Source organism: Cololabis saira, chromosome 15 (genome assembly GCF_033807715.1).
Source record: "Cololabis saira isolate AMF1-May2022 chromosome 15, fColSai1.1, whole genome shotgun sequence".
In the NCBI taxonomy this organism is placed as follows: Eukaryota; Metazoa; Chordata; class Actinopteri; order Beloniformes; family Belonidae; genus Cololabis; species Cololabis saira.
Genome location: NC_084601.1, coordinates 20,169,147 through 20,197,075, shown reverse-complemented (window position 1 = coordinate 20,197,075; position 27,929 = coordinate 20,169,147). Strand labels below are relative to the sequence as shown.

Genomic DNA, 27,929 nt, shown 5'->3' with positions numbered 1-27,929 from the left:
TGGATGTGGACCAAAATAACTGGACCGAGACCCCACAGAAAGAGGTGGTCTCAAACCATCTGGTCTACGGACACAAGTTAGGCCCAAAAGCCTAAAACCGTTTTCATGATCACGTGAAATATGCTCAGCTGAAGAACATGTTACTGCTCTGTATCATCAACACATACGAGTCCCTGTACTGTGTGGCTCTGCGTATTCAGCAGCTCCCGTGCTTTGGCTGTAGCTGCACTTCATTTTCAGATTTGAGTGATTTAACAACATAAAGACTCACAAGCACAACAACAACCAATCCAAGTCATGAACAAGCAATAGTACGGTATGTTCCACAGCACAGCATCTTCCTCCAGCGATTACATTTTTGTTCCTGCAGCAGGCACCATGTGACACCAACAAGCAGCAGATATGACGTTCTTGTCATGTTTGAAATGAGATATATATCTAAGCCACCTTTTCATTTTTCTGCATGAAGAGAAACTGGGCGGAGCAAAAGAAAAGCAACACAAACAAAAGTTACAATCTCACTTAGTAATTTAAATAAGAAAAAAAAAAGAGCCAAGTTGTGAGAATACCATAATCACACATCCAAAAGAGCAAATGACTTCTCTGCACGACCATCAACTGTATCCATACATGCATGCTGTATCCAGGACGGACAACGAGCACACAAACCAGCAGAACAGAATATCGAGCTGTAACTACATTTCATATTTCCATTTCACTGAATCACACAAATACAACAGCTTTCTAGGAAATCAGACCAGAAAAACTTGGCGATGAGAGCTGCATAATTCATGAGAGACGCTGACGGAGCGACAAGAAACCTGAACATGCATGTTTGAGTGTGTGTTGCATGTATGCGTGCGAGAGAAAGAAGGGGATGAAATATCATCCCATCAGGGCTTGAAGTCATTCAACACGAGAGGGAAACACGCCCTAACTTGAGAAAACTATTACATCACGAGTGCGGCAGTGCCTTGTGTACACAGTGAATGTGAAGGTGTGATAAGGCTGAACATGAACCAGGTTACAGGTATGAGACACCGTCAAAGAGAATGACCACGAATAGAAAGAAGCGGGCAGGAGGAGGGGTTATTTACCAGTTTGTTCGGGTATCGGAGTATCACTGGCTGCACTGGGAGCCCTGGAATAAAAGCACCTTTAAAACACAAGAGAAAAACAGGACGGTCAGAGAAAGATGGAAGAAAATGTTTTTATTTATCTGATGCACCAATGAACTAAATCAGACCTTAGAATCATACATTGAAACATTGTTTTGGAGATTGCAGAAGTACAAACTGATCTTACAGACGTACACTGAAGCTGAACTGAGTGTGAGGAACCAGAGCGGCCTCCCCACGTACAAGGGGACAAGGCAAAACTGGACCTGGGTGATGTGTAAAAACCCTCGCAGAGCGTAGAATGCCAAAAAAAAAATAAGGCTTTTTATTCCATGTAAAAAAAAAAACATACAGGCAGAGGGCAAAATCAATATTCTAAAAAAAAAAAAAAAAGGCACAATGGGGCATAGCCTCTCAACCATGGATCTATAATATTAACTGGATGGGAAATTGAAAATGGCCGCCCATTCATTTCAATGCATTTTGCTCAGCGGCGCATACGCCGAAAAAATCTCTGACTTCCGGGTTTACTTCCGCATACACAGGCCCATAGAGCATGCACAGTTGAGTCACCTCCCATGATGCTCTGGGCCCTCCTATCATGCCCCGGGGCAATGACGCGAGTATTAATATAATATGTATTAATATTATATATAAATTAATGTATATTATTACATGTATATTATTACATATAGTATGAATGTATTAATATAATATAATTACATAATATATATTAATATAAAACATCCGTGGAATGCACGGACACGGCTGTGACGTCAGCCGTGACGTCACGCCCAGAAAGAGACTTTTCTTTTACTTTTCTGGCCGTTAGAAAACATTTTGACGGATATAAAGTCCATGACTTAAAAATATAGAATACAAAGATTAGTAATTGCCGGTGATTACAGCTGGAGGTGTCCTGTGAACAGTTTTAGAGGCTTCTCTTTTACTATTGCAGTCTATGGGTAAAAAGCTTTCTGGGCCCCATGGGATTTTTTGGTGCAGTACCGCGGCTGGCATGCAGCTGCTGTTTATAAACCCAGGCAGGGTGGAGAGGTTGATTGGACACAGGTGTGCCACAATCAGCAGAACCAGGCACACCTGTGTGCTGCTCCCCCACAGACCACGCCCAATCCTCCACTCTGCCACACACATTAAAAAGAAGTCCGGTGATGGTGAGAAGGGGAGGGGTTGCTCACTTTCTCACACTGAGAAAGAAAAGTTATGTCAAGCCGTGCTGCAGTGCAGGACAACCTCAGATCAGATGGGCTCCTCCCAACATAGCATGCATTTAAACAACGATCCTCCTCCATGATGCAAAATTCAACACAGCGTGACGTCATCTTGACACTCTTCATAATGGTTTGGATGAGCGACACTTAGGCTACGTTCACACTGCAGTCCTTAATGCTCAATTCCGATTTTTTCCCATATCCGATTTTTTTGTGTGGCTGTTCACACTATCTTTTAAAATGTGTCCTATATCCGACTCGAGTGTGAACGCATCGCGGACCTGAACTGACCCGCATGCGCAGAGACGTGTGATGATGACAATGATGGATTTGCATCCAACAGGTGCCTGAACTGCCAATTATCCATCAAGCTCCACAATTATCATGTTAACATTAAATCAGATAGATTTGTCAAGGACGTTTCTCTTGCATCTCTATCATTGTGCGGGCATGAATTCTCAGAGTTTTGCGGGAGCGGATGTAAACACAGCGGGAGCGGAACACACACGTTGCGGGTGCAGGACTGCGGGCGGTAATGGTCAGAAATGCAGCGGGAGCGGGCGGGAGCGGGCGGGGGCGGGATGAAGAAAACAGTCCCGCTACAGCAGGGCTCTAGCTCCGCTCCCCGGAGTGTCGGCTCTGCTCTCCGGCGTTCAGCTGGGTTTATCACCTAACACACGGTCCTGCTCGTTGTAAAACGGGCAGGTTATGCGACCACGACCGCTTCGCTGATTTGAATCCTTAGCTTCTTTATTTAGTAATATGCTTAAATTCAGCGGGTTGTCTCGTCTGATCTGAAGTCGTAGGTGAAAAAGAGGTGAGCGGTGGGGAGGGGAGGAGGAGAGGCGGGGGCCGCCCGGAGCGACCCCCGCCGTCTCCCGTGTCTCCCCCGCGGCTCGGGGCTCTGCGTGTGACGTCAAAGTCGCATTAATTCCGACCTGGCTGTTCACACTGAGGTCGCATTGCAAAACATCAGACCTGTATCCGATTTAGAACCACATATGGAAGCGACCTGAATCTGATTTGAAAAGATCAGATTCCATGTGACTTGTGCTGTTCACACTGTCATAAACAAATCGGATCTGAGTCACATATGAGCAAAAAATCGGATTTGGGTCACTTGGGAACTGCAGTGTGAACGTAGCCTTACAGCCTTGGGATAACCTGCTGACTGTCTCTGTTGAACTTCCATTATATCCCGTTGATGACAGGCTGATCAAGTATTTACCACCAGACAAAGACCTCTGCAACCTACTGTGTACCTTTAGAAAGCATCAGAGTGTGATAAGCACTGTAGTGTTAAAAAGGCTCAATCCATGATTCATAATAAACTATACAACTATATAAATCACATATTAATTCCTGTGTATAAACAGCCAAAACTGCATTTCCTTTCATGCTCTGCTGCAGACCACAAGACCCAAATGTGGGAATGCTTTTGGACATGGCAGGTTACACTGTTGATATGGTGACATTAGTCAACCTTGTCCTGCTATTAAATACATGTGCAACTCCTCTACTAAAACATTCCCCAGAAATGACATAACTTTAACAGGTCCTCAAGGCAGGAAAGGACAGGTTTCTATAATGTTGTAACATGAACACCGGGAAAGATGTTTTGTTGTTTTTCACAGCGGAATAAACAATGTCCTATTTAGGTAGACTGAAACAATGTGGCAAAACGAAAAAAAGACAAAAAAAAAGACAAAAAACAATAGCCTCTGTACCCGACAAAGAAGCTTCATCAGAAAACCAAACTGACTGCGTGACTTCTGGTTTTATGTAAAACAAAGATACATTGTTTGACCTTCTCATGTGACAATGAGAGAACAATATAGCATTAAATTAATCAATCCCTTCATAATCTGAGTAATAATGTGGACGTTAAGAGGACTAACAAAGAGAAAAGCATAAATATGAAAGAAAGAAAATGGTGTTTGAAATGAGAAAAAAGGCTCAATGTATGTGAGCAGTGTGTTCATGCACAGGTGGCAAAAGCAAATTAGCAGACTCACACACACATAAATACACACAATAGAGTTAATTTGTTATGCTGGGAGTCAGTGATGAGACATAACCAGAGGAGACACATCCAGAGAGGACTGGCAACACATGGCAGGAAGATTAAAATGGTCAAACACACAGGCGCACACAACAAAAGAAGGACAGAGTGTGACCAACAGGGCTTACTGGGAATGCCAGGATTACAGACTGGAAGAATAGGGATTAGAAAGAGCATGCAGCAGACAATGGTTTGCAACATGATGCACACGCAGGCACAGACACACACGGACACAAACAAAGCAGAAAAGCAAGTCCTAAAAGATAGCCGTCCAACTGTCCTGTATGCTGTTTTGTCCTGAAGGCATTGAACGTCACACTAACGCGCTCTGACATCTACACCTGGAGTTGGCAGCAGAGCCGTCCGCTCTCTCCACAAATAATCATTCACAAGTCCGGGCCCTCTACATGAAGAGAACACGCAGGCTTTCAATTGACACAGCGACACACCCATGGCTGGAAATCACCAACAAGCCCAACGAAAACTCTCTCCTGCGTTGGTTTGCACAGTTCGTGCATCAGCAGTTCTCCACAACAACTCTCACTTAGACTGGACAAACAAAAAAAGGTTGGTTTCCTAAACAAAAAAGGTCAAATGCACATCTTATTCACACTTTTAGCATTGATATTAAGTCAAAAGAGCTAATTTTATCTGATTATAATGTTGGGCCACTTGATTAACTAAATCTACTGATAGCCTTGGCACCGAGTGCAAACGTATATTTTGACGTGTATTTTGTTCGCAGAAGATTGGCTCTGGTGTCACAATGACCTTTTTATCAAAATCGGAAAGATTAGATCATCATTTCTGGTGTTTAAAACCATTATGCCTCCCTTGTTCTGTGTTAAATCCTACATTAAGACACCTGATGTACGCACTTGCATGCAACTGCTTTGATAAATTTACTGAAATCCACAAGTTTTTTTCTTGGTAATGGAAATGCATTCATTGCCTAATTATAAAAAAAAAGGGTGGGGAAAAAAAATGCATTCAGTTTCAGTCTGGATAGTCACTTAGTGGCTTAAACATATTATACAGTACATAGGTGTTAATACGTTTTTCCACATCACATTACAAACAGCCCAAATGTTCATAATCACGCATTTGATTAGTTTTGCAAGAATTTGGTCATATAACACAGATGTGAAAGTCAGGGGATAATTTCGATGGATTGTTTGTGCTCAACAAATACATTGACATAAACGCTAAAAACAAAGTACTGGATAAATGAAACAGGCGTCCTAAAGTGTCAGCCATGAAACTGGATCAAAAAATGCTGTCAGTTGTAAAGTTAAAAGATATAATTGTGTAGATTTTCTTCGATACTTTACATTCAAAACAAAACCAGGTGATCTTTGAATTACCACTAAAGCAGGTGATACATACCAGCCTTGAATAAGATGAGACCTGACCTGTTGGTGCACGTCCCCTCGGGGAATATCATTATCTGCGGCAGACAAATACACAAACAGATGTGATTCAAGCGTGCATCTCACTCCCCTCGTCAGCTGTTAATTGCCATGAGGCGTGATGACATCACATCTGCTTTTACCTGAGGCCACTTCCCTCCAGACTGAGCCCTCCGCTTAATCTCCTCTACAGTTTTTCTTCTGGAGTCCTGGTCCGACCGAAAAACGAACACCGGCCTGATGTAGCTGATCAGAGCTGGGAGAGGGGATGAAGGGATAGATGTTGGAAGCCAATAGGAAAGAAAACAAAATTAGAGATGCAAGTCAGTCTGCAGAGTAATATAATTACATGACTGATAAATTAATCTTTCATCTTTCATGAAAAGGCCTTTTAGCTCATTTAAGATCATATCAGATGATTGTAACTCCCTATTTGCATCTATCTGTATTGCATCCTACATAGCAACCAGTCAAGTTGATCGGTTGTTGTGTAGATTTCTCATTGTGATACGGCAACCAACCGTGGACTGGACTGTACCATTGTGTACCATCACTTCCTCCTTCCGCATTAACCATTTTAGGAACTTAGCAGATCCGCTGCTGCAGTTTTGACGGTGTGATGTTTCCTCTTTTTTGTTGGATCCAGCATTTCAGGAGCTTTTAATGTAACATCTGTTTTTAAATCACAGTGGAGTGACTTCAGAGACAGAAAAGTCTGGATCCTGCTTTTAAAAGGGATGTTCATAAACTCATGAATTGATTAGTTGGTTTTTAAAACAGTACTGCCTGAATTTTCACTACAATACATAAAACCATTAATTAAATTATAGTAGTTTTATGCAGAGATGTGTTGCCCAAGGTTTTCTAGCAAGTAGGAAAGTCCCTCAATATCTTTACTCCTGAAAGACTATTCTGGGATGTTCTTTACAACAAATAACGCTAATGGATTGTTGTCAATTAACCAAAATAGTTGCAAGCTGATTTTCATAAACATAATTCAACATTTTCCTATCTTGTCTTTGTGCCTGAGCCTTCATCAATATAGACTGTCTATAGTCATTTGTTACCTCTGAATGGTATTACTTTTGCATGTAATGGGAAGAATTTCAGAGATATTTAAAAGTGGGACTTGTCTTTTAAATCAAACATCAACATGTTTCTAAAATTGCTTTCTTTCCCCTTTGTAACATTGCAATAATAAGGAAAAACTCATATCTGAGGGGGGGCAGCACGGTGGCTTAGTGGTTAGCACTGTTGCCTCACAGCAAGAAGGTCCCCGGTTCGACTCCCAGGCCCGGCAGGACCTTTCTGTGTGGAGTTTGCATGTTCTCCCCGTGCTTGCGTGGGTTCTCTCCGGGTACTCCGGCTTCCTCCCACAGTCCAAAAACATGCATATTAGGTTAATTGATGATTCTAAAATTGCCCGTAGGTGTGAGTGTGATTGTGAGCATGGTTTGTGTGTTTCTATGTGGCCCTGTGATGGACTGGTGACCTGTCCAGGCTGTACCCCCTGCCTCTCACCTAAAATGAGCTGGGATAGGCTCCAGCAGACCCCCGTGACCCCGCAAGGGATAAAGCGGGTAAGATAATGAATCAATGAATGAATCATATCTGAGGGATCCAGAAAAACTAGTCCATGCATTTAGTTTACTTCAAAATTGGACTACTGCAATTCCTTTAAATAGGATGCCCTTAATTGTTCTGAATAGCCTTAGGCGATTCAAAATCCAAGATGGATTATTATTAAAGATGATATTTCTCCAATCTTAGCCTCCCTTCCTGTTAAAATGCATCTTCTTCCACATAAAGCCCTTGAGGGCCGAGCTCCTTCTTGCCCTAAAGATCTCATAGTTGTATATTATCCTAACAAATCAGTTTGCTCTTAGACTGCAGGCCTACTTGTGACTTCCAGAGTTTTTCTAAAGCAGAGTGGGAGAAAGGGAGGATCTTCAGGAACCTTCAAGAGCCTGCTGCCATTTACAGACAGCTTCACCACCTCCACGATTAAGACTCAAACTTTGCATTTAGACAAAGCTTATATTTAGGGCTGGCTTGGATGCCATGCTGCTATGGACCTAGACCGCTGGGGTCCGTTTCCTCACTGTTCTCTTTACTTATTTTGTATGCATTACTGTTCCAATCAGCATTATTCTTTGTGCCTCACTGGCAGATATCACTTGATGAAACTCAGTGTTTGTTGGTCTTTGTCTGCGTTTTCTTTTTTTTGTCCTGTTAATTCAGGGTTGTTCTTTTTCTCCTAAATGTCCCCTCTTGCTTGCTCAGGACAGGGGAATCGTCAGAAATTGAAAGTGTAATGCAATATGTTGTTTTTCTGAACTAGCATTAAATTAACTTTGAAACTGGACTCTAGTGGAATGATTTTGATTAATTAAATTACAGTGAGCTGTTTTTTTATTGGACTGTATTGGACTTGTCTGTGTGAAATGCCTTCAGAAGGCTTTCTTTGTACATTGGTGGTATACAAATAAAGGTGAATTGAATCCACTTTTAGTACATTTGATCTTATACGGCAAACAACAATAAAGAATGGAGCATTAAACAGTAATTACATTAAAGTATTGGATCCAAAGAATAGTCATTGGTAGAAGAGGTATTAAGAAAATTAAAAACAGAGACATTATAGTGTAAAGGTTCTGGTACAAGTAAGTGGGATTTCAGAGTTTACAACCCAACTAAAGTTAACAGGGTACATGTAAAAAATAACTTCACATTTACAGTATGGCCCTTTCTCTGCTCTAATTAAGCATTTCTACTAAAGAACAATGATAAAAACACATCTAATATTTACAGAAAATAAAAGAAATAACAACTTTAAACTTCACTGCCTGTCGTGTCACTACATGTATTATCAAATATGATCATTGTTTTAACTTTTATCTTCATTCACTTTTATCATCATTCAGGCCACAAGTGGAATAAAGTGGAATAAAGCAAATCTATACAACTTTCCTAAATAACAGAAGGAGCAGCAACAGGGAAGAGGGTTTTCTTTTCAGAACAAAAGTCCCACTTTTTATTTGATGATGAGCAGCCAATATTTTCACAAGATTGACAAAATTTGACACTGCTATATTTCTACTTGTTGCAGTTTTAGTGGGAGATAACTGGGCGGTCTGTATTTATTGTTTGCCCTCAAAACCCCCAGTCACGGTTGCTTATTGTTCAATAAACACTGTTCTCGGTCAACAATTTATGCTCCAGGATGACAAAACTCAATCTTCCATTGCAAATAAACAATGTAGCTGTGAATTTAACATCCCCATGAATCTTTCCATTAAGCAGTGTGAAGTCGTTCTCAGCTGCACCCTCCTGCTAGTTTCATTATCTGTAAGCTGAACAAGTGAAAATAAGTCGGAGCTTTATACTTTCTACACTCTCCTCCGTCGGTACTAAAAAGCAGCTGATTTACAGTCTCATCAAAATATTTTTGTGCAACACAGATTTTTTGGAGAAACTGACCTCCATGGCTTCAATTTTGTTCTTCGACAGTAATGGATTTAGGGAAGTGATTGTATGCTTTTAGTTTGATAACTCAGATCTAATCGAGTCATCCTTGAGTCAGAGTGAAATGTTAAAATGAAAGAACAGATGTACAAAATGACAAAAAAGTGTTTTTTAACCCACCATTGTTGTTGAGCAGTAGAGATGTGGGTGCTGTAAGCTGCTAGTGATGTATTAGATACTGACATGAGGGGTCATTGATCAATAAACTTGTGTTTAATTTGTAAGTAAACAACAGAGGTCTGCAATACAAATCTACAAAAATTATTTAATATTTATTAGAAAGTCTTTTTCTTTTAAAAGAAAAGTTTGTGTAAAACTAGATCTTTGTCTATTTAAATACAAAAAGTGAATAAATGTTTTTGTTATTATATTGAACTCTCCTTAGACAACTACTTTGAAGAGAAATCGAGCGCATAGGATTAATTCTCTAACCAAAGTTGAAGCTTTTGCTTGGAAAAAAAATAAAAGGTTGAATCCATTTTTAATCAACATTTTTCCTTTTTATATCCAAACATCTAACTGTGCATGTGTCAGTTAGTATCACGATACTCTTCCTTTTCCTCTTCCGCAGTAATGATGGAAATGTGCAGGACTTACTGCCCCAGACTGGGATGCTCCTGCTCTCCAGTTTGGTGACGATGGAGCACATGGTCATGGTGACTGGGATGGCATCAAAGTAGGAGGAGTGTGGGGCCACAGTGAGGATGGGAACTTCCGAAGGTGCCGCCCGTTCCCCTTTCACCTTGATCCAGTGAAAACCACCACAGAACCACATGGCTCGCATGATGACCCGGAGACAAAGATCTACAAACCTGATAAAAGGACAAATGAGTTAACTTCAAAAATGTTTCGGCAAAATACATTTTCTCACCGTCTCACTGCAGATTTTAAAGAAGACATGGGAGAGGAGAAACACAAATATGCTTGCACAAAAGATTTTTGTATTTGAAAGTATATTTGAGTGTCTGAAGTCTCCATCCATCCGTCCATCCATCCATCCTTCTTCTTCTTCCACTTATCCGGGGTTGGGTCGCAGGGGTGGTAGCCTAGAAGGGAAGCCCAGACTTCCCTCTCCCCGGCCACTTCATTGAGGTCATCTGGTGGGGATCCCACGGCGTTTCCAGGCCAGCTGAGCCACATGGCCCCTCCAGCGTGTCCTGGGTCTTCCCCGGGGTCTCCTCCCAGTGGGACATGCGCGGAAGACCCCACCAGGAAGGTGTCTGGGAGGCATCCTTACCAGATGCCCGAGCCACCTCATCTGGTTCCTCTCGATTCGGAAGAGCAATGACTCTACTCTGAGCCCCTCCCGGACGACCGAGCTTCTCATCCTATTTCTAAGGGACAGCCGGGACAGACTGATTTCCCCTCCTGAGCCGCCGGATGATGAACCAGAATTTCTTGCCGTGCAGAAGTCGCTCTCCATTGCCTGTCCAAATCCCACCAATGCCCAGGTTGTTGCTTCATCAACTGCCGAAGCCTTCCGATACCTGCCACTACCTCCGGAGTCCCACAGTGACCCCCACAAAAGGCCTATGGGACTACTTCAGCTTTAGGGCATCCCTAACCACTGGTGTCCACCTGTGCATTCAGGGGTTGCTGTTACCACAGGCACGACAACCTCACGGCCACAGCTCCAGTTAGCTGCCTCGACAAAGGAGGCACGGAACATGGTCCACTCAGACTATGTCCCTCGCCTCCTCTGGGACAAAGTTGAAGCTCTGTCGGAGATGGGAGTTGAAGTTCTCTCTGACAGGAGACTCCGCCAGACGTTCCAAGCAGACCCTCGCAATACGTTTGGGCCTACCAGGTCTGACCAGCATCTTCCCCCACCACCGATCCGTCACCACTAGGTTGACAGCTCTGCTCCTCACCTGAGTGTCCAAGACATGTGGCTGCAACTCCGATGACACAACCACAAATTCAATCACCGATCTGCGGCCTAGGGTGTCCTGGTGCCGAGTGCACATGTGGACACCCGTATGCCTGAACAAACGCAGGTTCGTTATGGACAATCCATGTTCCACTAATAAAAATATTCAGGTCGGGTTCAGATCTTAGGGGCTGTTCCACCCAATCACGCCCTCTCAGGATTGCCATTGTCCATGTGAGCATTGAAGCCCCCCAGGACAACAAGGGAGTCCCAAGCAGGGGTACTCTCCAGCACCCCACACAAGGACTCCAAAAAGGGCGGGTATTCTGAACTGCTGTTAGGTGCATAAGCACAAACAACAGTCAGAACCCGTCCCCCCACCTGAAGGTAGAGGGAGGGTGCCCTCTTGGTCACCAGCTTGAACTCCAATGTACAGGCAGCGAGACGGGGGGCAATAAGTATGCCCACCCCAGCGCGGCAACCCTCACCTTGGGTGACTGGAGGGTGGAACACTCTCCAATCCCCCTCAAGAAGATTGGTTTCGGAGCCCAGGCCATCTGTCCAGGTATTTCCGATTATATCTAGCTCCAACTTCTTAACCTCACGCACCAGCTCAGGATCTTTCCCAGATAGGCGACATTCCATGTCCCTAGACCCAGTTTCTGCCTTCAGCTACTACCCAGCTCACAATGCACCCAATCCCCTATGGCCCCTCCCACGTCTCACACAACTCAAAATCATAACGATTTTACATTGTTTTTTAAGTTCCATTGAAAACATGTTATTCAAGAATTGTAAGAGCAGGAGAGCACTAAACAGACTATACATTTTTCTAAGAGAGGGAGGCAATACAGTGCAAAATAAGTAAGACTCCAAAAAAGCAGCAATAAATAAATTGATGAACTAAAGCAATAAGCTCAGAATGGAACTTAAGATTTGCAAATAAAGATTCTAAGCAATAATTTTTATAGTGTGGGTGTTCATGCTTAAAGACGTGTGGATATGGGGAATTTTACAGGTGAAATTAGTAGGTATTCTCTCGTTTCTCACTGTCCAATAAATAATGTAAATGAATAGTTATTTGGCTTTTTTTGTTGTTTTAAATTAATTAAATTTTTTGAATTTAATTATGTATGGCACAGTGATAGACACATTTTACCAATATGTTAAACTCTGAATTAATATTTCTACTTTACAATCAGTTTAAAATACATATTGTTCTTAACGAGATGTTAAGATGATCATATTCATCATGTCTTTGCAGCAGATTCTTCTTCAAACCGAATACGGACATTTACCAACACACCTCCTCCACCACGACTGTGGCTCAACGACAAACTCGGAGCGTCCGAGGGAGGCTGTGAAGGCGAAGGGCCAGGCCAGCAACATCAGAAAAGAGACGAGTAGCAGCCGAACTGGAAAAACTGTAACTGACATAAATCCAATCTAGAGAGAGAGAGAAAAAAAAACAGAGACAGAGATAAATACAAACAACTGATGTTATCACACCACTGTATTCCCACAACCTGTCCTTCTGTATAACATTCCTGTGGCTCTTGCAGCTAATGAAAACATAAATTAGTCAACCTTGTATAGAACATTCCTGCATAGCAGAAATATGTCTGTACGTCCTATAGGGTAAGAGGAGGAGTCATTCCAGCCATCAATCAACCCAGCAAACTCCTGTTCCAATCACACTTCCCGGGTTAGCGATACCTGCAGCCTGAAGGATTTCCTGCCCAACACATATATACAAAGATGAACCGCATAGTAACCTGAAGTTAGAAGAAATAAGCTGTGTTTGAGAAGAGGAAAAAATCTTTAAATTAACTTTTAATTACAAGCAAGTACGTAATGTTTATATCAGAAGTATCTCGGTTTTCTCACTTTGGTATTAAAGGCTTTCCCTATTTTGTAATAATCAGTGAATGTATCAACACCAAGTAATGATACGTTTTGAGGAGGAGATGCGCTCATAATCCAGGCATTGCATATCATTAGGTCACTTCTTATCATCAGCCACTACAGAACATGTTCCTTCTTCACATCCAAGGTCTTGATATATTGTAAAGATGACTTTGCTCAGTTTTAGTATAAAAGAACTTGAAATATCACATTTATCTCATGAAACTCACAGAAACTAGCAAGTTTATCGTTGTCCAACACAGGCTTTCTCGGTAGAGAAGATCCTTCAGTGTTCTTATCGTAACTCCCCTTCTTTTGTTGAAGAAATTCCTAGCAATTATAAAAGGACAAATTATATGGAAACTGAGAAAGGATCTGTAATTTGATCTGTAATGTATAAGTGGAATTAATAATTTTGTGTTTGCTGGCGTAGTGTATCTGTGTCTTGTAAGCCCTTATAGGCTGGGCACCGTAGAGGTGTATGACACATTAATAAACAATTCATTCATTCATTCATTCATATAATGAATCATTAATTATTAACGAAACATTTGAATATTAACCAATACAAGACTGACTGATCAGAAAGAAAAAGGTGCTGCGACATGCTTGGTGCTTGATGACAGATTCATGGTAAGCTCTGGTGAATCTGACTAAACCTAATGGTAAATAAGATCATTTATTTCGAAAAAAAAAAAAAAAAGTAATTTAAGTATTTGCTTGTTCGTTTGTTCAAAACTAGACTGAAGTTTGGGGGATTTTGTTGCTTCAAAGTCTCTTTCTTTTAATATAATTAACAAACAATTTGATTCTCTTTTCACAGCTATACGTTGTGGAAAAACCTATTAAATCTATCTATTAACAGAGGGGTTTCACTTTTCAAATTACAGTTACATACTTGAACATTCCTTGAACTTCTATTTGGACCACCTAACAAGGTTGTTTTTTTTTTTTAAGTAGTCAAACCTAGCACAACTTTTAAAGACTTGTTGACTTGGTTTTTGTTTATTTAAAAAGGAGGGCTGAGCTGTCAAATTGATTTAAATCATATATGTTATCACACCACTGTATAGACATCAAATAGACCAATATTGTTTCAGGATCAGTATTGTGATGAACATTTACTGTCAATTAAGGTGATAAATCTCAAACACACACTATGCTGAAACTTTTTTGTTTATATGAAACAAGTCTGTCCAATAGTATAAATTTTACTCAGGTTTAGGGGTAAAAGGTTTAGTTACTACAAAAATCACTTGTTTTGCAAGTGAGTGTGTTGATTGTGAATGGTTAGCAGACATTGCATGTGCGTGGTGAAATTAGCAATGATCAGAACAGAACAAAGACACAACTAATCATTCCTCTGTAGAAAAAGAATGCAGCCACATGGGAAGTTTGCAGAGTTTCCTTATTTGAAGTCGAGTATACAGACAAGATGAGAAATCAGCTGACGGACGTGTCATGCCTTTTCTTTTGCTGTGTAATGAGAGGGATGTGATGAATGTACCAACAGGGTCACAAGTCAGTTTCCAGTGTGACATCCTATTCTCTTTCTTCTATCTTTTCCAATCTCTGTTTGATCTCTTCAGCTCTCACTTCTGCCACACTCCCTCATCCCCCGCTCATTAAGCATATGCCTTGGAATAATGTCCAATCCTGAGGGGATTCCTCTCCTCAACCATCTCTACATCCGTCCTTAGTCTGTGTTCATTTGCTCGGCTGCTCATTCAGTTACCACGTCACTCTGCCATCGGCTGCTTTCCTTTTACTTTGAAATGACGTGATATCGTCACCTCTCTGGGGACTCGTATCTAGGCTCCCCTCCCTTTCTCTACCATCTTTCCATTCATCTCATTGCATCTAAAAAGGACACAGGTGCACACTTCAGGACTGTATTAATAAATGAACAGCTATAGAGGGGGGGTCAAAACTCCTCCCTGACTCTCACACCCGATGGTTGTGCATCATTATCAGACCCTAACAAACCCACCTGGGAGGATCTGCTGACCTTTTCTCCAGAGGGGGGGGATACGAATGAGCTGGAGCAGCGTGGATGAAAGCAAATGTGCTGCCCCGCTGCAGTGTTTTATAGGAACATTGCAGTCACATAAACGCAATTCAGGAGTACTGAGCTCACTAAAACTAGAAATTATTGGAAGTTATTATATGATTATTCATTCTATTAAATGATTTGGAACTTTCTTAATCATCTGCTTTGTGTCTGGGTGCCATCAGCCATAACAGATACTTCCCCAACTTGTCACACCCATATCACGAGACTCTTTGCCAGCAGAAAATTGACATTATCCATGACAACTAGTGTTTAAATGAGCATGGTAAACGAATTAAAAGCATATCTGGCCTTGTCTATGCTAGAGGCTGTGGTGCTGCTTGCATTTCATTGACCTAATCTTGCAGGAGGCCAGCTATTATTCAAGTGATTTGTGTCAATAATCATGTCCAGCGGCATTACTAGCAAGTTTGGCATGGTAAAATGAATTACGAGTACTTTTGAAACTTTGCAAAGATTTAACAGAGATCATTTTGGTTCATTTATTTTGATGTTCCAATATGAATCATATCATAAAGCACCATCAAGATGCTTAATAACACTCAATACAACACCAAACATCTGCTGTAAAGTAGAGCAGTTGAGATGAGTAATGAGAAGACAACATTGAGATAGGAGGTGTACAAGTCTTTGTCCTAAATCTGAGCTTATTTAAGTGACTGACCCTATAGACAGACAGACAGACCTGGAGTTAGATCCACAAAGCACAAGTTGCCAGTTGTGTTTATAATCCATTTTATTGTATATATTTCTACTCACTCACCTTCATTATTATTGCAAACATTATAACTTTGTCTAAGCCTTTTGTTAATCTTCTGTCAAAGGGAGTGATGTGTTGGAAAAATCGTGGCTGGATTGCACTGAAGAGTAACTGGAGCAGCCTTGCATCAAGAGGACTCACTTTAACCCAGTCATGTGTCTGACCTACAGAACAGCAGCCTGACTGTAAGCTCAACAATCCTTAGAGTCACTGCATACCTAAAAACAATCAAAATCTACATTTTTGTGCACCAACAGTGCACTCGTAAAATCAGATTGACTTATACTCGGATGTCATTTGAAGACAGGGTGAGGGATTTCTCAAATGAAAACAAATCATCAAGAAAACACAAAGAACCAGCTCTGTGTCGGAGAACAACTAACTGAGATTGAGCTCCTCAGAGTTTGTCTTGTAACACTGACTCCCTAAAGTTTTTTGTTTTTTTAAATCTTCACCTCCACCACCCTGACTTGAGGGATGGAAACAGTTTTTATATAGATGCAAAATCAGTAAATTGATTGGTACCCTTTCAAAGAAAAACAAAGAAATACATTAAATAAACATATAATAAATATACAATGTTAACTTACCATCATCATCATCATTATTACTAGTATTATTATTAGAAATATAGTGAGTAACATTTAGCCAATTTGAATTATTTGATAATGGGCCCCATATAAATTCTGAAACTAAACAGGTTGGAGCTGAAATGTTATTTTTACCTCAGTTATATGATCTTTTAAGAGGCCTGGCCATAGTTTGATGCTCAGTGTTGTCCTTGTTTTGTAGTTTCAGAGAATTGTTTTCTGGGCTAATGTAATGTGAGAATAGGTTTCTTGGCTTCATCAAGCTTACCTGAATTCAGAATGTATACGTTTGTCTCACACAATGATCCTATAAACTCCAAAAACTACTCAGTTAATAGATCAAGAGATCAGTTAACAGTGAACAAACTGCCAATTATTTATCCAATCTATAATTTATACAAAACTACAACTAAATACAATGTAATGGATCTAGGATTTCAAATTTGTTTTATTTGGTTTAAAATGCGAGTAAAATTAATGTTTTACAGTTTTGAAATATCAAACAAAGCAATGTGAATGCTTCTCAGTTTTGAGTTCTGTATATTGTGAAATATATTTGACTTATTGTGATTTGTTCCTTTTTTTTTAATTTATTCTATTTTACTGCCCAAATGATGAATTGAGAAAATATGTATACGGAAGGCTGCAACAGCCTGAATGTCAACATTGTTTATGCCATATAACTTCCCTGGGTAAGTTCCCCTCGGTGCAATTTTATTAACTAGATAACCTGCAGTGACAATGAACTCTTTGACTACTTGTTTTTTAATTAGCAAAAAGAAAATTGGCTCCCGCTCTGGGAAACACTCAGCCCATCCTGTTTGTTAGATTTCACTTGGCAGGGGGTGAAGCCTGGAGGTGGGAAATGGATCAACAAAGTTAAAGCCAATGGGACCAGGGCCTTTTACATTACACGTTTTGTGATATAGAAATAAAGCCTTGGCAATTTGATTAACTAAAATCTACTGATGGAGGTATAGCCTTGGCCTGGGTACAGGACGTTCAAAGTGATACTTGTCTATCTATGCTTCATTTCATCTGAGTACAGCTAGTGGAAGAGGTTACTCCTCAGCAACCAACACCAGCTCCTCGGGAGAAACAAAAACCCCATCTCTTAAAACAGACATCAGTAACTTTTAACTGATATGCGCCGGGTCCAGGCCACGGTACTGTGTGTACTGGTGGCTCTTTCCAGGATAAGCTGGAGCCCGATATGGACGTACCTTCCTCCATCCCCATTTTAATACGTAGCAGAAAAAGATTAGTCAACCTTCAGAGAAAAAAGTCTCACCCAAAACATGTTTTACATTTATCTAATGTTGTGTTCTCTGCTCATCAGCCACAGCCAGCCCATAATAACAACTGGACAGATAGTACTATTAACACACTGAAACTATCTTTACTAAATGTCAGGTCTTTGGCAGGAAAAACTTTTTTAATTAATTATTTTATTACAAAAAACACAAACTAAATTTGATGTTTTTAACAGAAACTTGGTTAAATCAGGATAATCATGCAGCAGTTCTTCTCAAAACAACCCTCCCAACCGCACCTTCATGAGTAAACCTAGACAGAATAAGAAAGGAGGAGTAGCTGCTCTGTTTAGTGTCTCCCTTCAATGTCAGCAAATGTCATGACATCTATGCTCAATTTAAATATGTGGCTCTTCAGTGAAAATCCTAGTCTTGTGTGTTTCTCAATGTCTACAGACCACCTACGTACCATGCAACCTTCTTTGATGATTGTATAATTGTTGTTGGGGATTTATACTTAATAATGTCCAAAGGTCTGAACATCTGTAAGGTTATGGTGACAGATGTTGCTCTCTCTGACCATTCTTGTGTTTTCTATGAGAGTTTTATTAATGGCAACAGAAGCTTTCAGACAGAGATCATCAAGAAGCGGTACATAGATGAAAATACCCGAGAAACGTTTATTCAGATCTGCTCCTCTTCGCCCCTCCTCCACTCGCCTTCAGTTAATGAGCTTATGGATAAATTCAGTGGTAAAATTATTGGTATTATTTTATTATAGTATTACCATTGCTCCCACCAAGTTGAAGGGCTTCACTAAAAAGAAAACTCCCATGAAAAACGTTGCATGGGTCGGGGCTGAAAAAAAAAATACAAAAAAAAATAAATAAAATAAAAAATGTGTCGAAGAGTGTCGAAAAGCTGAACGCAGGTGGCGGAAAACTAAACTACAGGTGCATTATGAGATTTATAGAGAGACTGAGCAGATATAATACAGAGCTGATGAATGCAAGACAATCTTATTTTTCTGGTATCGTTGCCAAAAAATAATAATGCACTTTGTTCACTACTGTTGACAGGCTAACATTGTTATTTTTCATTAGTTTTCCAGCCACATCACAGCACTGAGACAGCTCTAGTAAGTCCTGATAATGGAGATGTGCGTCAACAATTTGGCCTCGAAAAAATCTACTGCAATCGACACAGTTCACCATAACATCTTGATAGACCGGAACCGGATGAAGAACATGGTGGGACTTTCTGGCACCACACTCGCCGGTTGGAGTCCTATCTGAAAGACAGGGACTATTTTGTGTCTTTAGGTAACTACAAATCGGAGCTAACAAAAATAACACGTGGAGTTCCTCAAGGTTAAATTCTGGGGCCTCTGTTGTTTAACATCTATTCTCAAATTATGAAAAAAAAATGGGTTACCATAACAATGCAGATGACACACAAATCTTTATAACCATCTCCCTAGTAGACTATAATCAAATTCAAACACTGATCAAATTAAAGAATGATGTGCCATAAGTTTCTTCAGTTAAATGTAGACAAAACAGAAATAATAGTATTTGGAGCCAAGGAAGACAGATTAAAAAGTCGGCACTCAGCTTTAGGCAGTAAAGTTAAAAGCAAATAGCCAAGCCAGGAATCTGGGAGTGGTTCTGGACTCAGACCTGAATTTTGTTAATTTAGTGAAGTCAGCCTATTATCGCCTAAAGAACATATCCAGGATTAAAGGACTAATGTCTCAGCAGGACTTAGAAAAACTTGTCCATGATTTTATCTTTAGTAGACTGGACTACTGTATTGCTGTTTTAACGGGTTTCCCTAGAACCTCCATCATCCAGGGGCAGTTAGTCCAGAACGCTGCTGCAGAGTCCTCACTCAGACCAAGAGAGGGGATCACATAAATCCAGTTCTTAGATCTTTACCAGCTTGGTACACCAGCTTCCTGGCCCTCACAGAATAGATCTTACAATCCTGCTGTTCGTTTATAAATCTCTGAATGGTTCAGGGCCAAAATACATCTCTGATCTCCTGGTCCATGATGAACCAACCAGAACCCTCAGGTCATCAGGGTCACGCCTACTTTCTGTTAAAAACAAAACACGGTGAGGCAGCTCTCAGCTTAATGCTCCTCACCTGTGGAACAAACTCTCAGCTTTGAATCAAGGCTGATGTTTTATTTTATTTATCTTATTATTATTGTTATCATCATCATCATCATCATTTTAAATTTAAAATCATGCTTTTTATTTGTGTTTTAATGTCTTTGTAAAGCACTGTGAATCACTCTTTTGAATTGTGCTATATAAATAAACCTGCCTTGCCTTCCTAAAAGGCAAAGCAATAGCTCTGATGTTACAGTGATATGTTTATCAGAATCGTAAGGACTAGTCATCATTTTGTGGTGTTACAAATCATTATGCCTCCCTTGTTCTATGTAATTTCCTGCATTGAGACATGATATATGTTCTGACCCACTTGCATGCAACTGCTTAATTAAATCTACTGAAATCTGGCTCATCGCTCAAGTCTTATTCTTGGTAACTTAGATACACTCAGTTTCAGTCCAGATATTGACCTACTGGGAAAACATATTATACAAAAGGTGCTAATGAGTTTTTCCACAACACATTTTAAATGCTGGTTGTAGTAACAAATCGTTACGTTACTAAGCAAGTTCCCTATCCAGTCCCTGCACACTGCAGCGCCATTTCAAAAACATAACATTCTGCTGTTTGTTTTTGTTGAGGCACAGCTCATGCGTGATTATGTGAGCATGTGTAGCTGACTCCACAAGTTTGACAAGTGGAAAAACACACCTGACGGCCACATTAGAGGTGTGCAGCAGAAGGTGTGAACCAGACAGAAACACACATGGTCCTACTTACATACACTGACATGCTGATGTCATGTGGCACTGAATCACAGGTGTTAACAATCGACCCATGCTGCAATGGAAACACTACCAAAAACATGGATGCTAAAGAAGATATTTATTAACAACATTGGGAGAGAAATATAGTTAAAGCTTCCAGGAAATCAGAAAGAAGAGGCCAAGCCTTGAAGCACAGTTTCCTGCTGAGGAAATGATGAAACCAAAAAGGCCTTAGTTTGTTCCACATCTCAAAAGAACTGTGTACTGTTGGGAAATCAATGGTGCAACGTTAAAGGCCAATTTACTGAAGCTTGTGTTTTGTATTGGCAGTTTCCATCAGCAGGGGTCTGGGGTGAAACCTACGAGGCTGGACCTGCAACAGTGCCGACCTCCTCCGCGGTCCACTCGGCTTTCTACATTACAGCATTAGATCTACTGACCTTTGGTATTGACATAATCCTTATTTGAGATTTTGGATTGCAACAATAATTCTGCAATAGTTTCAAAGTGACATCAATTAACCCCAAGGGCAGTAGAAGCAAACTGGAATGACAAGATCAACATGGAAGGAGCTAAGAGGGTTGCCGTACTTTTATTTTCTCTTTCTGCATGTACAGTGATGGTGGCGTTGACAGGGAACATAGGGCTCAAACTTGAAAGAGACATCAAGAGTGCCGAATGCACTCAGCATATCCCATCAGCAATGAGTCAACATCACTCCCACCCAGCAGCTTTTCAGGGTTGCACTGAAGTACCTACTCCAAGACATAGGCTTGTCTCCACCTTGTAGAAGCTCCCTAAAAGTTCTGATTCCATACCAATGGAAAACCACCCCTAATGATTACATTCAAAATGAATCAGCCTCTCAGGGCCTATCAAGAGTAGGAAAAAAGACATAAAAAAAAAAAAGACTGAATGCAATGTACTGTATCCATGGCATCGCTCCAGTGTACAGGAGCTTCTTTACAAATTTTGAAATGCTTGAAATTTACCAAGGAGATGGGTCAGGCAACATTAGTAATACGTTTTTAGAGCGCTGATATGCTGTCAACAAACAGCATCAATAGCTAAACTGTGTGAACTTATTGAGCAACTGCTTGACTAATGGTGAGGTATTTCATCCAAAGACTTCATTGATTTTATCTGCCGATTAAGTAATGTAGCCACTTTCACTTGCAGAGGAAACAGAGGATTATCTCACATTCATGCTTAGTCTGGTACACATCTTGCTTCAAAGAACACTTTCACACCTTAACATGTGCCACAGCTGAATCCTAAAGCATCCATCATCCAAGTATAAACACCGTCTCTAAGGACACTAAATAGAATATCTCAATATGGCTTGTAGTTTGGTGAAACAACAAAAGTAGTAACAAATAACAAATTACTTTCAAAGAGCATACACTGGAAAAGTTCATCCGTTTGCAACAGACGCCCAGTCGAAAATCCAATGCAAATGGCTGGTATGCAAATGTATTCAATGATTCAACTTTCTCTGCCTAATTTCACCCAGGGAAATGTGGGGTAGAGACTCGCCCCCCCACAATGACACCACAGGTATCAGATAATACTCATAGTAGCATGGCAGTTAGGAGCTGCAGCATGGCAGTTTGGAGTTATGACTGATACAGAAAAAAAAGCAAACAAACCTGCAGTTCACATGTGGGATTGCACAGGTGTTGTGGTCATTTATCAGCATCCCCTTTTGACAAGCAAACCTGAACTGTTTATGCCTCGCCTTCTGAGTACTTTATCAAAAGATAAACAGCATCAAGTTGGAAAAATTGTTTAAATGTAATAAGCTCAGCAAACATTATGGTTTTCTATTCATCCTTGACAGCTGTATGACTTTAAATAAGTGCAGGAAAGATTTTTTGCCTTTTTTTAAACTCCTTTTAAATAGTTAATAATTTACAAGGTATTTACAGAACATGAAAGCTAAGTAGACCACATTTCCTCAGTTATGAAGAAAGAACATCTCCATTTTTTCAATAACAACTTTTGTGTCATTTCACCCAAACAGAAGATGGGTTATGCAAACTCTAAGTATGTTTAACCTCAAATGAGAGAAACTCAGTTTCCATTTCATAAAGCGAGGGAACTTGAACCTGAGAGAGAGGGTCAAGTGAGGTAACTTATACTTGAACTCTGTTACCATGGCAATTAACTGAACATAACCTAGTTGAGATCAAGTTATGTTTCACAAACCAAAGTTCCTATCTGTGTACTCCCCTTTATAAAGCTGAAACAGGTCTAATTTCATCAGAAATATCGATCTTATAACTGACTACTGAACAGTGACATATTGGTTGGAATGGCATCGGGTGGAATGAAGCTGCATTTCATAAATTAGGCCCATTTCCATTAGCAGGAAAATACCCCAAGACAGGAACCTCTAACAGGGGCGAGCGTCTCCTCAGCCCCTTCAGCCAGGCTGTTTACATTACACTGTAGCGCCTCACAAGAACTATTGACTGAACAAATAACAGAGCTAACTACGAGGTAGCGGTAATGTGCATTTTTTGCTGCTCACAAATGGCCAGCAGAATAAAAGAAGACAAAGAATGCAGAAAAAGAAGAAACACATAAACAAGGGATGCAACATGTGTTTTTGTTAGCCTTTTATAAAAAAAATACACCGTGGTGGTAGTGACTGAGATTAAAAGAAAACCCCCCAATAGACCTCTACATTTGCATAATAGGCCAACAAGACCTGAACAAACTCATCAGTCCATCTATCATTTTATCTTGTAATCTCCAACTTCATCAAATGTACGTGCAGTAAAATGTTTCTGGTTCAAAAAAACAGTAGCCAAACCAGAAATCCAGGATTCATCCATGACTCAGACCTGAATTTTAACAGCCACATTAAGACAGTAGTGAAGTCAGCCTATGATCAACTAAAGGAGATATCGAGGACTAAAGGACTGATGTCTCAGCAGGACTTAGAAAAAGTTATGCACGCTTTCATCTTCAGTAGACTGGACAACTGTAACGCCGTTTTAATGAGCCCCCCCCCTAAAAAGCTGCAGTTAGTCCAGAACGTTGCTGCTCGAGTCCTCACTAAGACCAAGAGAGTGGACCATATAACTCAGTTGTTAGATCTTTACACTGGCTTCCAGTGGCGGCTGGCCAATAGAGGGCTCTAGGGCGCCGACACACCACTCACCACAAAGAAAAAATAAATCAAATAAAACACTTTGAAATATGTGTTTATCATTTTTTTATATGAGCAAGATAAATAACATATTGTTAGTGAGCAAAGCTTTTTATGTTCATCTACGTTGTCTAAAGTTACTGATTGATCACCTCCCCGGGGGCGCAATAGTCTTTGTCAATAAATAAATAAATATATATATTAGAAGTGGGTGCAATTCATCGATGTGTCGATGCATCGCGATGCGTCACGTGACGATTTGGAATCGATTAATAAAAAATAAAAAAATAATAATAATAATAATAATTTTTTTTTTTTTTTTTTTAGTTATGCTATCCAGATTCCAGACTGAATAAGCTGCTGAATCATTTCATTTTCAAGAATGCACATTTCTTATTGTTCACTTGAAATATGGCAGATAAGTTTACACTAACTAGATAAGTTTTCCGCCAATAAAGGGGGCTCTCATGCAAGTGCAGCTTTCCCTGGTCAAAGTTAAGTAAGTCAAAGAGCAAATGTTTACATAGTCATAAAATAAATTATTTTGTGTCTTTGAAAAATACATGTCAAATGTTAAAAAAACCTTGTTATTTACTTAATGAGTGTTGTTAGAGGAACTGAGTTAATTGATTGGCTATTTATTTACAAATGTAGCCACAGATGAAGACAAAATCAATCTTGTATGGAAAAAAACATTAAAAATCACAATAATCGAAGAATCGTCGCACCAATAATCGAATCGAAAATCGTTATAATCGAAGAATCGAAGAATCGAAGCTGCAATAATCGAAATCGAATCGTGAGGTACCCTTGTTTGCACACCCCTAATATACAGTATATATATATATATATATATATATATATATATATATATATATATATATATATATATATATATATATATAAATAAGAGAGAGAGTACAGCTGACTTCTACCCATCTACCCATCTCCATATTCTATTAAATTAATGCAGTCATGTTTTAGGTTTGTGACACCATCTTATATCGTGCACAAGACCAGTTCTCCTTCACCGAGTTGTAAACTGAACTGGCCCTTATCTACAGTCTATCTACAATGATGAGTTCAAGAGCTGCACTGGTGCTGTGGCTCTGTACCAGCTCTTCATTGGGAATCATCTCCAGGACACCTTCTCAGAGACTGTGGCTCTGCTTCAGATCATCATCACAACTCCTGTGACTACAGCTGAATCTGAGAGGTGCTCCTGAAGAGAATCAGGGCATTTCTCAGCAACAACAGGGCCCAGCATCATCTTAATGCACTGGCCATGCTCTCTATGGTAGGAATGGGCGATATTTTACCGTTCACGATATACCATCAAAAAAATTCCCCACGGTAAGAATTTGTCATCTCGCGATAAAAACGATAAATTCCCGTTGATGACGTTTTTGTGTAAAGCTGATTTATGGAAGGAAGGAAGGAAGGAAGGAAGGAAAGAAGGAAGGAAGGAAGGAAGGAAGGAAGGAAGGAAGGAAGGAAGGAAGGAAGGAAGGAAGGAAGGAATGAGCCAGAAAGAAAGAAAGAAAGAAAGAAAGAAAGAAAGAAAGAAAGAAAGAAAGAAAGAAAGAAAGAAAGAAAGAAAGAAAGAAAGAAAGAAAGAAAGAAAGAAAGAAAGAAAGAAAGAAAGAAGTTTTGCAGTACAGGTGTACTAATTTAATTGTTTTTTATTAATTCAATTTAATTGGTGTAGTTTAGAGAGTTTAGGTTTTTTTATCGTCATTTTTATCGTTATCGGGATAAATGCCAGAAATGATCGTGATACATTTTTTAGTCCATACCGCCCATCCCTACTCTATGGAGAAGAAACTTGTCAAAAACAGGACAAAATGTATCTATAAAAATAAAACTCTAAGGATCTGATACTTTAGTACATTATTTGCCTGCTTTTTGATATATGTCAATTTTGGAGTTTGGTTTAGCAACCCTCAGAGAAAACTACACCTGCCGCCACTGCCGGCTTCCAGTCTTTCACAGAATGGATTTAAATTAAGATTTAAATACTGCTGTTGCTTTATAAATGTTTTAATTGTCTAGGTCCAAAATACAACTCTGGTGTCCTGGTCCATTATGAACCAACGAGATTAAATTGTCCTCTATATGAAATGTGATACACACTTATGACTTTGAAATGTTTTAATATTTTATTCTATCAAGCTATTTCACCAGATTTTGGATAGCAAAGATTATTATGAAAATAGATCATTAATGTTTTACACAATAGAGTTTTTTGTTGGGTTTTTTTTTTTCTTTTGTTTTTTATAAAATCCTCCTCCAACCTCTGAGTAAATAAATCCTGCTGTAGGGTTTCCTAGGGGGATTTCCCCTGCAGGATCTACACCCACAATCCACCACCTGTCACTCAAACCATAATACTATTTTACCATCATAAAATATATAACTTTTACACACACGAAACAAAAAGTGCTCAAATTCACTTTATTTGTTTTATTTATTTTTCAATAAAGGCTCCAATGTAATGATGAAAAGTGTGCAGACCTGTTCCGTGTACCCGGCGTTGCCATGGTGAATCACGGAGGTGTACTGATGATATTTGTGTCTCTTCGCGGAGCGTGACACCAACTCGGAACTGACATATATTCTCTAAATAACATGTTATTCTCGTGTATTTGCACCCAGCTTCAAATTTGAAATGGGACACCCCGAGTTTATCATCTTGTTTGGCCTTTTTTTGATTAGTTATACCTTTGTAACTCAGAGTTTGTTGAACCTGCTTTCTAAAACAAGCAATTAAACAATTAAAAAAGGGGCCGTCAGTGCTGTCAGCACAACCTGTGTAGTTTTAGTGACATGAGACACAAAGCATGTAATCAATTCTTTGAAATTATCTAAAAAGAAAGAGGCACCATATTTAACTTTAGTTGTCCCTATTTCTCATTTTAATGGTCTCACCTTTATTTTCTCCGGCACAGTGAACCTTAACTCGTGGACGAAGGGATTTCTGCCCACTCCCGAGAGGCTCGGCGTCTGCATCGGTACAGCCGGGGGCGACGATACCGGGAGAAAACGTCTGTCCGGAGTATCCGTGATGTCGCAGAGACTGTGGTCCGCCGGCCGAGCGTGCAGCGATGCTGTCCTGCTGGACACCCGCCTGCTGTTCTGTCCGCGATGCTCAAGTTGACTTCATTAAACCAAAGCAATAGGGATTCCGGTTTCACATTTCTAAATAAAACTCCCCCCCTTGCTTGATTAAAGTGTAGTCTACATGTAGCGGCACAATGATATCAAATACCTCTCAAAGTTACATGTGTACACCCTTCTTTCTAATTCATCTAAAGGACTGCACACATGCTTTAGTTATTTTTTTAATGTATTTAAAAAAAAGAACATTGAATACATTGCAACGTGACGCTTTTATTTTGAAAATATCAACAAATTGACATAGAAGCATAGAGCAACACCAGGCACTAAAGTAGTTACTCCAGTCTGTGAAGACTTTAGTTTTGAGATTACTTTAACATAATTTATATCCTACATTCAGTGATGATTCTAATCCATCTCAGGTCTCTGACAAAAAGATGAGTTAGACACCAAATGTTTGGATTAATCATAAAACATTTTTATGGTGACATATTTTTTTGAGGTTCTCTGCAAGACCATTTATTCGCACAAAGAGGATAATACGGCTTTGCTTTGATATTAAATCCATCAACAAATTATGAATCTACTATAAAGAAGAATGTGAGTTCCCTCACTTTGTGTGTATACACATACAAATGTGTTTTGGGTCTCAGTGTTTGTTTTGAGATTTGTTGCAGTGTTTTTGTCATTTGTAATTTGTGTGTATGTGTGTAGAACACTATGTACATCTAAGGTTTCTGATCCACTCTTACAAATGGAGTTAGGGCTATTTACTCATGTTATAGGTGTTATATTTGGTACTAATTATTGTTGCGCATTTTATTTTTAAAATGCAAAAAATAGGAATCAATATTTAAGTCATGCAGAAGTACTGCCATGAACATTTGACAGAAACTGGCGGTCTTTGCACTTTTTTTATAAATGTTTGGTGGGATTGGCCTTCGTTGAATGAAAGCAGGCATTTGAAGTTGCT

The 27,929-nt window shown here is 39.8% G+C and overlaps 1 protein-coding gene across 1 annotated transcript in view; it reads right to left on the bottom strand.

Moving 5' to 3' along the window:
• The window catches only part of lpcat1 (lysophosphatidylcholine acyltransferase 1), a 35,449-nt gene extending 8,485 nt beyond the window's left edge, over nt 1–26,964 (bottom strand). The window contains exons 1-6 of the mRNA XM_061741058.1: nt 26,768–26,964; nt 12,523–12,662; nt 9,944–10,158; nt 5,965–6,077; nt 5,799–5,859; nt 1,098–1,156 (exon numbers count right to left, since the gene is read on the bottom strand). Coding sequence (XP_061597042.1) covers nt 1,098–1,156; nt 5,799–5,859; nt 5,965–6,077; nt 9,944–10,158; nt 12,523–12,662; nt 26,768–26,848 — 669 coding nt within the window. The 5' untranslated portion in view covers nt 26,849–26,964. The remainder of the gene's footprint in view (nt 1–1,097; nt 1,157–5,798; nt 5,860–5,964; nt 6,078–9,943; nt 10,159–12,522; nt 12,663–26,767) is intronic.
• Nucleotides 26,965–27,929: the final 965 nt, after the last annotated feature.